General features: G+C 35.2%; 1 protein-coding gene and 1 long non-coding RNA gene across 4 annotated transcripts in view; one reads left to right on the forward strand and one right to left on the reverse strand.

Annotated features, from left to right (window-relative positions):
• Window positions 1-15,428, reverse strand: part of LOC137849814 (uncharacterized) — a 313,574-nt gene that overhangs the window by 124,269 nt on the left and 173,877 nt on the right. The gene's annotated exons all lie outside the window — the stretch shown is intronic.
• ARHGAP42 (Rho GTPase activating protein 42) overlaps window positions 1-15,428 on the forward strand; it is a 168,800-nt gene that overhangs the window by 37,279 nt on the left and 116,093 nt on the right. For all 3 annotated transcript variants that reach the window (XM_068669745.1, XM_068669762.1, XM_068669753.1), the window contains exon 2: window positions 1,785-1,880. In XM_068669745.1, the coding sequence (XP_068525846.1) occupies window positions 1,785-1,880 (96 nt within the window). The remainder of the gene's footprint in view (window positions 1-1,784; window positions 1,881-15,428) is intronic.

The raw sequence follows: 15,428 nt of genomic DNA on the forward strand, positions 1-15,428 counted from the left end.
TTCGTTTACCCATTTCTTTATATCCTAGCTATTTATCTGATATATATATATATATATTTATATTTTATATATAAATATATATATATAATGATATAAATCATTATAGAAAGGAATACCTGAAATATCAGAAATACCTGTTTATACCTGAATTTTCTAAAGACTGTTGGGTCTGATGTCAGACTGATGTACGCTATAGCTGCATGTAAGCATGGTGGATAGCAGATTTGAGCCCAGGAGTGGGTTTTGGCTCACTGGTGCCTGCCAGCTAGAGGCCAGTCTGAAAGCAGCAGGCACTGAGCAAACATGGGCAGGGCAAAACCTTGGTAAGGACCGTGACTTCTGATAATGGTCACCTTCAATTACAAAAAAAAATTATTTGCAGTTATCTTATTGTGTGGACTCTGATTTGAAAGGATTTCGAAAGGTTTTCAACTCTTACTGTGTGTAGGATAATGGCATGTTTTTTAATTGCTGGAGATTGTTCATATTTAAATAATAGTGTGTGTCTGTCTGTCTTGATTTAAGACAATAGATGAATATCTGCATTTATACATTAGATTTTATTCCTGCCAGGAAAAAAGTTAGCCTTCCAGTTTCACATCCAGCTTTTAGGATACTGGTGCAGCTAACTGAGTATTATATGGCTTTACAAGAGTGGTGCCTTAAGGCAGTTACAGAATACCGGAATGGTTTGAATTGGAAGGGACCTCTGGAGGCCATCTGGTTCAAGCTCAGCTGGGGCCACCAGGAGCTGCTTGCCTGGGACCACGTCCAGGTGGTTTTGAGAAGATATCCAAGAATGGGTACATGATGCTTTTGGATCAAAGTTTATGACTTGGCTTTGGTTCATATCTTATCCTCACAATGTATTTTGATTAGATTTAATGGATATCAGACTCTTAATTGCCAGTTTTCCTAGCTTCTGAACAGACAACTTAGATATGTCCTCAAGGACATGGAGAATTGTAGCTGTCATTCAGGGATCATCTAGACTGATAGCATTTGTAAGTCTTGACTAAGTTTGTTCATTACCACATTCATCTACACATTTGTTGTTCGCATACCCAGTGAAGGAAAGAATGGATTTATATGGTTACATTGATATTTTATTTTTATTATGAATGTTGTTTGCCGGAGTGTATAGAATCCTAATGAAATTTTATGCTATGAAGTTTGGATTACTTTGACATTTCCTTGGGACCTAAGACCCACTGTGTGTGATTCAGAGAAAACAGTGCTCATAGTGCATGGGCAACCTAGTTGATTAGCAAACACTTTTTTTTTTCCCCTTGATTTCTTTTTACAAAGCTTTTATGTAATACTTTACGATGATAGTGTATAGTGAATACACACATATAGTGAATAGCTAGCATTTATTTTTTGGCAGTGTCATGTATTAAAGAAATTATCATGACTTTTATTTTAATCTGTGAACTAATCTTGTAGTATTTTAAACAACAGTAGTCTGCCTACATAAGTGATTTACCACTAGTTGTTGATATCTTACAATATTTTTCAATAAATATAACAGTTCTTAGTTCTTCAGTTCTCAACATAATTTATGTATTAGTGTTCAAAACATGGCATCCAGTATGTTTCGGTGGGTTTCTGGGATGTCTCAAGTAGTTGGATTTTAAATGGTGATAGGAATTAAATGAAATTACTGTGCAAAAAAGATATTAGAAAGGAAACTTTGGAAAAAAAGAAAAAACATTAAATATTGCTCCACTTGTGGTGGAGTAATTCTGATTTTCTTTTTTCTTTTTCTTTCTCTTGAATTTTAGATTTATCCATGGCAGTGCAAAAATTTTCACAGTCTTTGCAAGATTTCCAATTTGAGTGTATTGGAGATGCTGAAACTGATGATGAAATTAATATTGGTAAGTATGTTCTGCAATATTTTTTAGTTTGTTAAATGTTTACTGTGGTATCACTGTTACAATGGGGCTGTTAATTGTATAATGGTGCATATAACAAAAATCGAAAAACTTACGTGGAAACAGTGCAAATTTTAAAAATAGTTGTCAAAAAACCTGTCTTCATGAAGCAGTTTGGTTCACTGTAGTTCTAAGAACTCAACAGTACTTTGTCAACTGAGTCAACCCTGAATCTTCTAAGTCCTGCTGCTGTTTTAACTTTAGACAGTGCTCTTTGGGATACTAAAAGGTGTGCAAGTTTACCATGAAATAACCTGGGTCTGCAAAAAGCACTTAAGTACCTAGTAAGACACAGGAAGTATTTAAGAGTCTTAAGACAGGAATATGTTCTTTACAACTTGAGCATTCCTAAGTATATAGTTGTCTGAGTTTTTGCCAATAAAATTTACTAGCTGCATAATGTTATGTTGCTGTGCACTCTCAGGCCTTAACAGCTCAGCTTGTCTTGAACATACATCTATTTAATATCTTCAAAATATTCTTCCTTCAGCAGACCTAGTCCTGAAAACACATCTGGCATTCAGAAATTGTACCCCTTTTTATTCCACAGCATTGCTGCAATTGCAGTGATGCTTTTGGGCAGCAGCACAGCAGCTGGGATGCTCTAGCTCCTGTCGTCGAGAAACCTGGTTACTAATCCATCTTCGGAACGACTAGGTTCAGTGTCATGAGTCTTAGATACCACGTGGCTTCCACATTTCTCCTAAAACATCTGGGAGGAAGGGAGGTGTGGTTGTTAAAGAGTTGCTTCTAAAAATAAGTAATCTGGCAGTACAATAAGGAATGTAGGACTTGTTATTATTTAAAAATAAAAAAGTAATTAAAAGGACACACATAGTACAGAGGGGAAACTCAAGATTTGGGCTTTTCCAAGTGTATCTCTTAAGATAGTCTCTTTTCAAATGTTTTCACCCTTCACTGTTTCCCTTTTCCTGTGAGAGTTAGTTAGACGTTGGAAAAAAGGCTACTTTCTTTCACAGGCAAGGTTTACCTCACCTTCATCCTACACCTTTGTGATGGTTAGAAAGCTGTTCTCAAAGATAGCTGGTATTTGTTCACTGTCTTCCACTAACCTTTTATGAGGGAGGACTTATTAAAAATTTTGTAAACACTGACATATAAAAAGAGGAGAGTGAAAACACTGAGCTGCTTCTATTCAGACGTAAATCTGCATGCGTTCTTTAGCTGTATCAAAATTAGAGAAGTTCAACCCAAAAGGTTTGATAAGAGATTTATTTTTTTCATAATAAACATAACAATAAACATAACATAAAAGACATAATAAAAAGAGGCAACTTGTGCTCATTAATTATAGCCAGTTTCTCACCTTTTTTGTTGAGGACACCAACTCTGAGCATAAATTATTTTTTCTGTTCAAACTACAGCTCCTTCATCAAACCAGATGCACCCAGTATTACATCTGTTGCAAAAACAATTTACTGAAGGTCTTGGCAGTATTTGGAAAAGATCGCTTGTGTGTTCTGGTCAAATAAAAACAATTAATATAGAGGCGTTAATGTAATAATAAGTATTGGTTCGTTAATATTAAGTACAGATCATTTTAATTGAAGTGAAACTTATGTCTTTGTATTTAAAAAGCAATATGGAATTAAGAGCCAACTGATACGTGATGTAAATTTAAAAGCATCTTTGAGAATTCCTTCCTAATAAACAAAAATAAGTAACAAAACAAAACAAAAGAATAGTATTTGATCAGCTTATTGATAAGCTTACATATGAAAATTCTTTAAATTGTTTTTTAATTAACTACTACACTAAATAGTTACTTTCTGATTTCATACAAATCGGTTTCTTAAATAGGAATATATAATACCATCTTATGGTTATACATTTGGAAATTACTTGGGAGGTATGGAAAGAGTGAAAATTAGTATCCAAATTTAGTAGTTTCATGTGTGAATTTTATTCCTTTGCAGATTTTCTTAAAATGTTCAAAAAACTAGAAAAGCATTTTTGTCCATGACCATGAAGCACTGTGTATTCCAGTTTACTAAATGCAATACTTTGTTCTGTGATTTCCTTTTTTTTTCTGAATAGTTAAATATACAAAATACTAAAAACTAATCATTTGTTTATTGCACTTTTTAACATTCTGCATATTATTTCTTGTCTGTTAAAGTTAATTGCACATATTTTATGCATTTAGACTAAATCTACAGTATCTCAAAGTTTATGTCTCAGATTTGGTCAGAAACATTTCTGAAGACATAAGGGTTTGCATTTAAAATGAGGTGAGAGGACAAGGAGGACTTTCATTTTACTTGTAACCTAAATGTAGCAAAGAAAAGACATTTTATTGTTTGGACGTTAACAGCCATTTAAAACTATTTAGGAAAAAACAGGGTTCATGAAGCTTGACAGCTGATCTATTTCACTTGGAGCTTCAAAGAAGGGATTTCTAGCTTCTAAGGCAACTATCCCTTGATGGATTGTTGTGTACATCAAAGAAGCTTATAAGAGTAAAAGGTAAATTGACAGGAATCAAATTCAAGTCTAACAGAACTTGAATGATACTGTGTGCTTTTATAGGGTAAGTCTCAATTTTTGATCTCCCTAGAGCAGTGACCTAGAATTTGTCCATATCTTTAACATGCCCCAACGAGCTCAATGTATTTTTTTTTTTATTTTTATTTTTATTTTTTTTAAATCATCAAAGACAGCTTTGTGTAGATGAATCCTGCTCTCTGTATCTCCTTCTGTCTTCACCTCCTTTAAGAAGAGCTATGATTGTGCATGCCTCTGGGAAATTTTACTTCAGTCTCCGGTGATACTCTGATTTGATGACTTTTGTATAAAACCACCAAATACATAGGGACTTAATACAGGGACTACATTCTGAAGATTTTAAAGCATTTCCATTTCAAGAATGGTGTTAGAAATGCATGCTAATATTACCTCCTGAATAAGGCTTCTTCTTTCAGAATGTCATTATTGTTTTTTAAAAAAAAAAAGTTTCAACTTTTTAAAAAATTGGAATTATTTTGGATTTATTTTTTTTTTTAACTATAAAAAGTTAAAAACGGAGTTGATTGCTCTGTGTACTTTGATGTGAAAACAGAGTTGCAGGTCCCTGTTCATTAGCTAAACGTGCTCAATATACAAAGAATTATGATAGAATTCTTCAGATTTATTTTAATTCATTTAATATTTAATCCAGTGTTGGATTGGAATTTATTTTTCTTTCAATTATCATAATTGATTTAAATATATATGATTTCTTACTGTTTATTTTAAAATGTTTACTTCTTTTGTAGAAGTGATGTCCCTTTTTGACAAAAATATATGTGGTTATGGCTGTAAATGCATTTCATGTATTCTTTGTACACTGTTGTGAATTGTGAAATTGTGAAAACTTATCTACTTAGCCACTTTCTGACTTACCATGCCCAGTTTAGAATCAGACACTTTGTGCCCATGTTATAAGTTGTTCCTCTGATTTTCTTCAGTAAGCAGGCTGGCTTGTTCCTCAAATCAAATACAACTTGATTTTTTTTTTTTTATTTTTTTTATTTTCTGAACTGTAGACATGGAGGATTCATACTATAAAAAGCCTTTTCAGATTTAAGATCTGTCAACAACTTGAGTTTCTCATTTAAAAATAAACATCTAAAGCAATTATCAGTGTTGTCTCTTACTCTGTCTCAAAATGCACATGGCAGCATGTGATGTGCAGCGTTACAAAAGCCATAATATTACTGGTTAATAGCACATGAACATTAGTTCCAGTGTCATATGATTCAGTCAAACTCTAATCTTTTGTATGATTGAAATTTGTGCATAAGGTGGCATCTTAACACTAAAACCATTAATCGTCAACACTAAAAAAGCATGGTAATGAAGGCTTGATGCAACTCACTCTTGCAAAGGAGAGGATGTCATCTTGCAAACAGTCATTCTTTCCTCAATATTAAATAGTGAATAGCAGTGCCAAGTCTCAGCTCTTAAATATTTATCATGTACACAGTCTCAGCCAGCTATTCTATTAATATTTTGCATTAAGTTTAAATAAGTGAGAGCTTTTTGCAAAAAAAAAAAAAAAAAAAGCATGTTTTTAAAACATTACTATACTTTTAGGTAACCTAGGCTGTAGCAGTTAACTGCAAAGACTATGTTTTTAATGAACCAGAGTCTTTTGTGTTAATATACACTGTGCAGACATAAATTATGCAAGGAGAAGGTTCTCCTTTTCCATTATTAGCCAGCTTGTGTTACCTAATTTCTTCTGCAGGAATCCCCCTGTTTTTATCCTCCTTTCTTCTGTTTGTTACCTGGATTGTGCCTGATACAGACGAAAATAATTAATAACACTCAGTAGAACGCTGTCATTATTCTGTCTTTAGCAAGTTCTCGTCTATTTTATATTGAGACTTACTATAATCAGATTTGATACCAGCAGTGTAAGACAGTGCTCTTCAGAACTAAAGGAAAACAAGACAATGCATTCTGTTTTTTCGTTACTCCTTACCTTACCTCAACCATTACACTTGGCCATTTTTCTTTAACTGTTTTTATTATAGTGTGCTATTTAAGAAAAAGCACTGAAAGGCATGTGTATTTCACTGTGTGACTACTGATTTTTTTTTTTTCATTCTGAAGTTAGAAGTACTTTTATGAGTTATGTTATGAAAGATTTTTCAGGTAGCATCAGGTGTTCAGTTTAGGAATGTAATAGGACTATGATCTGTAAAATCATTATTATTAATTAAGGCACAAGGAATACGTGAGGAGTTCTTAAATTTGGTATCCTTCTGTGTGGGAAATGAGTTCCTTCTGCTAGCAGTTGCAGCTTATGTGATCTTTACATACTCATGTTGTACGTCATGTTGTAAGTCATTAATAGGGTGATTGAAATTGCTAGTAACTAGCTATCTACAGAACTATTAACTCATACCAGGCAGGTATGTTGTGTATAGCACTTAGTTTCAAGTTGAACTTTGAAAAGTCAACCAAAATATACTGGGGAGGAAAAACTTTTTTTTTTTTTTTTATAATAAAAATAGAAGAAAGAAATAAACCTTTAACAATAGTTGTTTGTTAGACTCTGCTGCTGTGGTCCTAAGATCTTGTGTTTGAGTTAAGCAAAAGCTCATTCTTTTTTTGCTTGTACTGGGTATCCACATGCTCAGTGCTTTCAAGTTAGCAGCTGTTTGGCCCTCTTGGAGAGCCTGTCAGCAGACAGTTATCCAGTCATTCCAAGTAGCAAATAGATCCACATCAAGTAATTAGTGTATAAAAGTATGCAAGTAAAAGAAATAAAGAAAAAAAAAAACTTCCCCTCCCTCCATCTCTTAATTAACCTTTTACATTTTTTTTTGGCATTTAAAGGAGGAAATTCCATTTTTAATGTTGCAGACTGTGCATGCAATGCAATATTAAAACAGAAAAAGACAATTTATTGGAGCTTTAGGCTTGCCTAAGCTGTGTGGAGGTAAATCTTGACAAACCAATGTATTGACATTGCAGTTGCCAAGTTACGGGACACTCATTTTTAACCTCTAAGAGACTCCAATCAGGGACTTCAGAAAGTAGTTGTCAAGCTAGTCACAATTTCAAGTCACGATACTTCTATTGTATGTGGTATGAGATGGACTGTTGAATTAGTCTGTCTATTCAAAAATTAATTTTTAAGCTGTCTTGAGCCACCTACTGTCTGAATCACTTTGGATATCCTGCAGGTCATCACTTTAATCACTTAAGTTACCTTTGAAGTTGAAGAAAGTTTGTATAATTAATATTCTACCTATGTTGCACTGAACTCCCATTTTTAATTGTGTTTCTCAAATAAGTCATTTTAATGAATTGCTGTGGCTCAGATATACTACTGCCTTACCCAAACTAGGGAAAGGTTGCCACCACCTTGAGGGTGGAGTTTCTGGGGGTGGATTTTATTAGTGTAGGCAACAGCTCAGTAATTTTTTTTAGTGCTTGAGTTTGTTGACCTTGTGGAGCATATTAAAGACACACATATTTACCACAGGCATTTTTTAGATGGGTGGGAAGGGGTTGAGTCCTGAATTAGCATAGAAAGCTATTTGCGACTCAGTGTATTTGCATAGAACAATAATATGCTGTTTTTCCACCATGATTACCTGCCTAGATTTGCCAGCCTTCTCCCCTCTGGTTGGAAGAATGGATTTTCAGATTAACTTTATAAGTCACCTTTAAAGCAATTTTGTATAAGCTACTTGTAAGATCTGAAGCAGAGGACAGATTTCCTTGGTACTTGTTTTGGTCTATTTTTATCTACAGAAGTTAAACAGTAACTAATTATGGGAGGTACTCAGCACAATCAGGATGTGAAGTGCCTGAAGTATTTGTTTGAAATCTGTTCCTACCATTATTATTATTACAGTTTTTTATCCCTGTTGCATATTTAAACAAATGCCGCCTGTTTTCAAACACTATTGTTTATTGACTCCAAGAAATGAGTGATATTATGCTAGGGCTAGGATCCCACACAGACTTCAAAACAGTATCTGCACCAGAAAGAAAAGGTTGGTTTTCTGTGGGTCCACAGTTGCTTGTGGAAGGTCACATGAGGCTGGCAAAGCAGGAAAATAAGTCATGTTGTTCTTTATCTGTGCAGGAAGAAAAGTTAAAATAAGATCAACAATAAACACAGACCTTGTTTTTTCTTCTTCTCTGAGATACATATCAGAATGTTGTTAGAATTTGCATGCTCCATTGTTAAGATATTTATTCAAATGACAAAAATTAGACTGGGGTGGCTGATGCAGTGACCACCCATCCTGTCCGTCCTACCCTCCTTCTATGGCAGTAGAAGTTGGATGTGAAGTAGGGGATCTCCTGAGCCATGGCAGTTCATACATCCTGCTGTGATAAAGAGAGTCTAAAATTCATGCTAGCTCATTTCAATTATGTTGTACTGCAAACTGTTGTGTCTTAGACTGTCCCTTGCCATGGAGTTCGTGCTGTTTACAGAAAGTGGTTGAAGCTGGTGATGAATATCGATAGCTTTGGCTGTCCTGGTGCATTTTGCTAAGCAGTTTAAATTTGACGTGAGCAACTTGAACAAATAGAAATGTCCATGCCACCCACTGGTCAAGATGAAGCATCTGTTCTGCCCTTCATTATTAGATGAAACTTCTGAACTCTTGTAGATGCTTTCTACTTTATCATCTTCATCCCATGACTGCACCACACCTTTTTTTCCCTCTTTCCTCTCTTTGCTTTCTTAATGTCCAGCTCCACAATTTTTTTCCTAGAATTGAATGTCCCAACAGAACTATAATGAATATGAATGCCTGTGGGGAGATGGTTAGTCTGAGGACTACAGAATCTCATTACAGAGATGATTGAAAATAACTCATGTGTGCTGTTGCTGCTCATAGTATGCTTTTAGTAAAAAGGCGTTAACACTTTCGAGTTGTCAAGTTAATATGCCTCTTAAACATCAGTCACTCATTTTCAGAAGCAAGTAGTGGTTTGATGAACTCGGCTTTGAGATACTCATCTTCAGGCTTGATCAAATAAGATGAAGGACTTTTACTTTCTAAAAACAGAATCCTGAGGAGAGCTTGGAGTTTTAAGCCCAGAAAGTCCTTGATTATTTTGTAGGCCTAAATTCAACAAACTAATTATGGCAAACCTAACATTAATTGCAGTATTTGTTGATAGTTTTCATAATTAAAGTGTTCCACCATTCAAATAATAAATGCGCTAAATTTTACAAATCAGAAAAAAAAATATTAATGATTCTCAGCTGCATCCTGAATGTATTGCTTTTCTTTTTACTTCCCCTTAATTCAGCACCCACATAGAGCCACACACAAATAAGGTTTATACAGCTGGAAAGATGGAAATACCATTTTTTTCCCCCTCATTTGAAGTATGGATGTGCCTCTGAAGAATCAGTGATCTGGCAAGCTAAAAATGTAGTCATAATTACTTCTAATTCCCTTGTTTATGGAATGCGAGGATTTAATATTACTTCCGCAGCTTACTATGTTGTATGTTGCCCAATGGTTGTTTTCCACATTGCCTTAGCTGTTCAAAAAACTTGTGTAGGAAGTAGCAGTTGTTTTCTTAGAATTAAAGATTTCTATTTCTAGTCAATTTATGTTATGATTCTTTCTAGTGAGATTTTGCAGAGGGGGACACAAAGGAAAGCAGAAGGGGATTGGAGGAATCGCTGACTTTAACCAGAGCCCACCTTTGATCTTATCTATTTCTGAATGCTCTGCGGTTTTAAAGCCGTTTGTCCTCTGACAGGCCATGGATATCATTCAGCTCTGGAAAAGTCTGATCTGCTCAAGTCAAAGGTTAATGGATAATTTAATTTAGTTAAAGATTAATTAATGGACTTTTACAGTATTGGACATTACGCCATTCATTTCAGCGGAGGCCAAATCAAGCTGCTAAGGTTTCAGTCAGTCTCCAAAAACTCAGCTTGTGAAAGCATGTTGAGATCACTTCATGCCTGCTGGGCCAAAGCTGAGGTTCAGGATCTGGTTCTCCACGCCCCGCCGAGCTAGGCTGCTGGAACACCTGGGCTGCAGGACTGCCCTGCCTGTGGCTCTATCAGGTGGAAACAGAGGCTGCCTTCTCCTTGGCAAATGCAATGATTGTAAACCCTATTAGTGGCAGAAAGATGCAGTTTTGCCTAACAACCACTTGTCTAAAGTGGTTACCTCTTCTGTGTGAACACGGTGAAAATAGAAGGTTTGCTGTTTTCACTCAAAGACTGTCAGGATCTTGTCGAGTTGGTGGCTGGTACCAGATGCCACTCCTTCAGAGAAGTGTAGAAGGAAGGGGAAAGATGATAAAAGAGCAAGTGAGCGTATCGGATTATCCAGATCAGTTCAGTCCCATGTTCCTAATGAACTGGAAGAAATCGCTTAGATGATTTAAAATGTTTGTGCTGTCATGTCATCATGCCACATTTTGGGAAAGCTGCTGTAGACTGACAAGGCCTAGGTTGGGCTTTTTATACCAAAGCCCTACTAGTGTTGTAGATAACAGCTTCTTTGTTGGGGGTGAATCAACATGTTGTTCTTAGGCTCTGGTTTCTTCTCTGTCCAGCCTTCTTGCACTGCAAACTCTATGTGCCATAGGCAGTGTTTCAGGTTGTGTTTGTAAACATTACCACAAAGAGCTCCAGTTTCAGGGTGAAGCCTGTGTATGTGCAGTGAAAACAAAGTTGTAATATCTGGTACACAGAGGCAAGTGTATCAAGTGTAAGGCTGAGCTACTAATTCTTTATGATTATTTAAAAAATGTATATAATGTAATTTTATGAGAAGAATTCACACTTTGGAAAACAGATAAATCTTCGCATTGAATTGTATGCTGTCAAAATATTTGCTGCTTTTATAATCAGAGTAGAAGACGAATGTGGGGTAGATACATTGCAGTTGCTTTTTGAATAAAGTCTTAGATTGGTGGTAAAACTGAATAATTGATTTTTTTTAAAATGTTTTGTTATCTAACACAGTGTGCGCTATTTTGTTATCTAACACAGTGTGTGCTATGTACATTAGCAATCTTTCAGGGCTCTAGGAAATGGTTTGATTTTGCTTGGTCTGTCTAGAATTTTCTACTCATATTTCATTTTTAAGGTTCAGCATGAGTCATAGGGCATGATAATTTACTGATATTAAGTCAAATAATTGCATTTATTTAAATTGTATAAGATTGCTCATCTGACGAGTTCTAACAGTGGATCTGGGAATTCTAGGTAACCTGATTTTCTTGTGAGTCTGCTTAGCTTGTCTATAAACATACGTACCCTTTTTGTAGACTGTTGTTGAAAAGGAATAGGGTAAAAATATGAAAGTCTTGGCTGAAAAAAAAAATATATATATATTTGTCAGCGACTTATATGTTTTTGTTTAAATATCTGTGACACAATAGCCACCTTTTATTGCAAAGAATTTTCAAGTATGATACTGTGTAGCTGCCTTCAGATGTGCTGGGAAAGGTTTGTTTCAGTAAACTTATATATTGAGGGAAAAGGTTTTTACTTCTAATAGAGGCCCTGCATTTTATGGTTTACATATGTTTAGAAAAAATCATAAAATGCCTTGCTATATTTGCTTATTAAGTTTTGCAAGATGAAAATACTTTTGAGTTAAAACTCCAGTTGCCTAATACAGTATGTACACATTATGCTGTGCTTGCAGACACATCTTGCAATGCTTTGGGCTTTTATTGGGCATAGGTCTTGATATGTTCCCTTGTGTGACTTTGGTATGTTTGTGCTTATTTGTATGTGCTTTGATGCACACATCTGTCGTGTTCAGACAGGAGCTTCCATTTGTACTGTGGAACTTGCTGGCCTTTTCTGCTTTTTTTTTTCTTGCTTTTTTAGTGTGACAAAACCCAGAAGAACGGTCAGAGGAATGCTTGTACCTGGTACATGGCCAGCAACAGAAAGGTTTTTAAACGTCTGTTCATGGGGAACACTTCCTAAAATAGGTATTAGGATTAAATGCTGTAAACCAGTGGAGGTCAAGCAGTGGGAATGTTTCTAAATCTGTGATAGTTTAATTTCTGTTTTTGTCTTCATGGTGAACGTGGAGCACTTACTAACCTAACTACCTCTGTCTGAATGCTGCAGTGCCAATGTGCTCCACATTCTGAAGTAGAGGACAAAGTACCAAAATACCCTGAACATACGGTGCTTTAAGTCAAATGAAGTAGGGAAAATCCTGCTTTTTTTGTTTGTTTACTTTTAGTTACACAGATTTCAGTAGGTGTGCTCTGATAAGGTTCTGTGCTTGCCAGTGTGTAGTAAAATATGTGATCTTCTCTGGAGGACAGTACATAATAATGCCCTGACGCATAGCTTCAGGCATAAAAGTTTTCGTTCTGTGATTTTCTGGTTTCCTTATTTGTGTAATTTTCTTTGTAGAAGTTTTAAATGAGGCATTTTTCATCTCTGTGTATGTCTCTTTCTGTACTTTCTTTTCCTTTCTGGTATATAATGGCTTTGTTTGGCAAAGTCAGATTTGTTCCTGTAAGGTAGCACATTTATTTTCAAGAACTTAGAAAAATTTAGCAAAATACTTTTCCTGACAATCCAGGGTGGAAATTGCCATGATAAACAAGATTAACACTGTAGGTTGTGCTCCTTGGGAGGATCATACTCTTAGAGCTATTGTTTCTCTTTATTTTTCTTATAGGCATGTCTGTATTAAGTTGTGATAAACAATCCTTGAAATTGGGTGGAATTTTTTATTTTTAGTTAATTAGAGTGGAAAATTCAAAGTCTGGATTAGGTAGAAATTGCTTCAAAATATGAAAGATGAAAATAAATGCAGTGGTTCTAATTGATAAAAAGCATTGGATTAAACCCTTCCAAGTTTGCTCACCGTATTAATTACGGAGGAGAAAGTGAGGATGTTCATCTACTGAATCTGAACTTGCTTCACATTGTCAATTCTAAGTATGTTTTGCTTTTGTCCAGAGAGCTGTATGGAGCAGATCGAGTTGCCCATACCTTTATGTATCTTCCCACAATGGAATTCTTCAAGGCAATTTGTGGTTATTGAGACTGTGAATTTAAACCACTGTCTGCTGGCAGAATTTGCTGTCATTTTGAGGGTGTCTGCCGGGGTATTTCCATGTTGTTTTAAAACCTGTACAGTTGAATCTTTCCTTCAGCCTGTGTTTTACTACAAGAAGTATATTTCACCATGTTACAAGAAGGTTCAAATAGTTTTGTTTCTATTCTTTTTGGAGTCTGTGGTAAATGTAAACATAGACTGAAGGAATGCATGAGGTCCTTATTACAGATCCATAAAATCTGATACCCAGATTAGGGAAATAAAAGAAACTAAATGGAGGATAAGAAAGCCATTCCAATATTATTTTTCCAAACTTAAACAATATTGAAACCCCATAAAGAGATGAACCATTGTTTTGCTATTTTCATCTTTTCATCCCTCCTTTTTTTTTTGTTTGTTTGTTTTTTTTGTTTTTATGGTGGAAATTTCTAACGTAAATTCTCTTTTGATACCACTGTTCTGCTAAAAGCTAAAGGTTATCAGACATGCTGTTAGTTTACAAACTGGAATTAACATAAATCCATAAACAATATTACCTTAAGTCTAAACAAAATAAAGCAGTTACTCAGTTTCCTCTAATATCTGAGGAATTAAACCCAGAAGGCAATGAAATTAGCAAGATAAGCAACAGTTTCAAATCCTTTCCACTTTGTCCTCTTCTTTCCTTCATTTGTCTTCTCATCTGCTTTCCCAGTAAATATTACTTATGGTACAGATCTTGGTCTTCTGAACTGAAGTTTCTCCAAAAATGCTGCCACTTGGAAAGTGAGGGAATTGGAACCCTGGGTATAGAAGTGGGAGAAGAAATAGCAGCAGCCAAGAAAAATGAAAATATGAGCAATAATTGGGAAGATTCAGCAGGTGTATACTTATTTAAATATAGCTTTCCTGAGAATCTGCTTATAAAAAAATAGCATTTCTTCTAGGAATGTGTTACAGTTGTTTTACTCTACTATTTTGTTAGTTATACTACAGCATGACTCAGGTCCACTCAGCATTAGTTATAAAATATTTATAAATTGCTTAAATTATTCTTTATTCCGTGAGTTTGCAGAATAAGGCACTGATCCTGCAACTCAATCCTTTTAGGTTAAACTGCACCTGAATTTCCTCTCAAAGCGGTATGTTTCCAATGTTTTAGGCTTTGTTCAGTAGAATAAAGGACAAAAAAGAATTGTTAAATCAGTCCAGATTTGATGGAGCTAAAGGAAGTCTGTGCCCTGTCAGATAGGGCTGTATTTAAATTTGTAGTCAACGTTCTGAAAAACAAAGACAATGGTGGGCTTTTGGGACCTTATTTCAAGACATTTCTCCTTTGGATTTACATTTTGGTGTGTTGAAAACTTGCCACAGTGGTGACATTTTGAGACATACAACTAGGTTGCCTTCAGAGATATGCTGCAAATCCCGTGTGGCTTTTATGACATTCAAAGTTTGTGTTAGGTATAAAGTACTGAGAAAGCAGATTATTGAGTCTTTATTCCAGATACTTGTGGTGGCCTGCCAGTGTTAATCTGAAATGTTTTTTTTTTTTTTTTTTTTCTCCTCCTGTCTGCTTAGGAAACCATCTGTTGCTCCCTTTACCCTACTTTTTTTTTTCTCTTTTTTTTTTTTTTTTTTTCTTCCCTTCCCTGTGCTTTTTCAGAGTTTGGCTTAAAGCCACAGAAAGAGAGAAGGAAATTTTATTTGATGTTGTGGCTTTTGAAAAAGTGCTTGAAATAGCATTTGTGGCTGCAAATAAGGCTAGTCATTAAAAGCTCTGAAACTGTGTCTGTGAAATAGTAACTATTTAATAGTGTATTTACTTTCATTTCAGAACTGGAAAAGAGAGTTTCATCTCCCAGCCCTCCCACCTACTCATGGGGATCTTATGTCTATTCTGTGTTGTCACTGAAGTCTAGTAAACTAGCGTTAATCCTTAGGAAATTTTCTTTTGGGTCTT

Source organism: Anas acuta, chromosome 1, assembly GCF_963932015.1.
Source record: "Anas acuta chromosome 1, bAnaAcu1.1, whole genome shotgun sequence".
Taxonomy (NCBI): domain Eukaryota; kingdom Metazoa; phylum Chordata; class Aves; order Anseriformes; family Anatidae; genus Anas; species Anas acuta.